The 1,339-nt window shown below is 43.1% G+C and overlaps 1 protein-coding gene across 1 annotated transcript; it reads left to right on the forward strand.

The window, feature by feature from the left end:
* The first annotated feature begins 16 nt into the window (after nucleotides 1-16).
* LOC111621722 lies at nucleotides 17-1,112 on the forward strand. The gene is made up of 2 exons (XM_023363952.1): nucleotides 17-448; nucleotides 706-1,112. The coding sequence occupies exons 1-2, from the start codon at nucleotides 34-36 to the stop codon at nucleotides 885-887; spliced, it is 597 nt and encodes a 198-aa protein (XP_023219720.1). The 5' UTR covers nucleotides 17-33; the 3' UTR covers nucleotides 888-1,112.
* Nucleotides 1,113-1,339: the final 227 nt, after the last annotated feature.

Consider the following 1,339-nt stretch of genomic DNA (forward strand, 5'->3'; position numbering starts at 1 on the left):
GTCGAACGAACTCTTGTCTTCACAAGTCCAGCGATGGCAGAAAGCACATCCAACGCAGACCTCTACGCCGCCTTACAAGGTATCTGGGATGAGGATGAAGACGAAGAGTGGGAACCCCCGGAATCCCCTCTTCCGTCGCCAGGACACAACAGGACAGCATCAAGTCATAAGATGGATGAAGAGGCCGTACGACTAGCGTTAACGCGAGTTAGGAGGAAGCTGGAGTCACCGCGGCCAGAACTACTTGCTTTACCCTTGGGAGCTGAGCTTCCTCCAGACTTACGTACAGAGATAGAGTCAGTGAATAAGAAAATTATGAATAAGAAAGCGAAAGGCCTTCTAGGAAGGACAGTGGAACCAGAAACTCAAAGAGACAAAAATCCCGAGGACAAGAAGTCTGTAAGGGAAGCTCGGGAAGGAAGCGGGGGGCCTCAACGATCATTACGTCCGCTTCCGTTCCAACAAGCTCTGGAAGCACGAGGGAGGACTAGAAGGTGGCGAACACCGGGAGCACCGAGTAGATCACAAATAGGATTTCGGACACAACAACACTCTCCCGAAGCGCAGGGGAGAGCTCAGGGATGGAGGAGACGGGATACACCAAACCACCCGGGTTCCTCATCCCAATAAGCTAAAGTCAACATAATAATAATAATAATAATAATTATAATAATATTAATGTGAGACCCTTCCTTGCAAGGATCNCGCTTCCGTTCCAACAAGCTCGGGAAGCACGAGGGAGGACTAGAAGGTGGAGAACACCGGGAGCACCGAGTGGATCACAAATAGGATTTCGGACACAACAACCCACTCCCGAAGCACAGGGGAGAGCTCGGGGATGGAGGAGGCGGGATACACCAAACCGCCCGGGTTCCTCATCCCAATAAGCTAAAGTCAACATAATAATAATAATAATAATTATAATAATACTAACAGGAGACCCTTCCTTGCAAGGATCAGCGTCATATAAGATCGCCCGGGAGCCTCCCCACGGCTCAATATCCGGACGAAGAAACTCTGTCTGCTTCGGAACACCGAAACGAAAATTTTTCTTGTTCAAAAAAAAACAAAAAAAAAAACAAAAAAAACTAAGAACAAATTTTTATATATATGTTAAACCTATAGGTGCCTTTTTTGTAAGATTTTATGTATATCTACGTATAATTATAAAAGATTGTTAAAATTAGAAAAATACTGTAATATAGCCTATACAGATATATATATTTAAAGCAAAAAAAAATATATATATATATATATATATCGTTATGTGTCTTCAATTATTTTTAGGTTAAAGGACATGTGCAATTGTGCAAGCTTAATATAATCAAAACATAACAAT

Source organism: Centruroides sculpturatus, unplaced genomic scaffold, assembly GCF_000671375.1.
Source record: "Centruroides sculpturatus isolate CEXI.00-Female unplaced genomic scaffold, Cexi_2.0 scaffold21, whole genome shotgun sequence".
Taxonomy (NCBI): Eukaryota; Metazoa; Arthropoda; class Arachnida; order Scorpiones; family Buthidae; genus Centruroides; species Centruroides sculpturatus.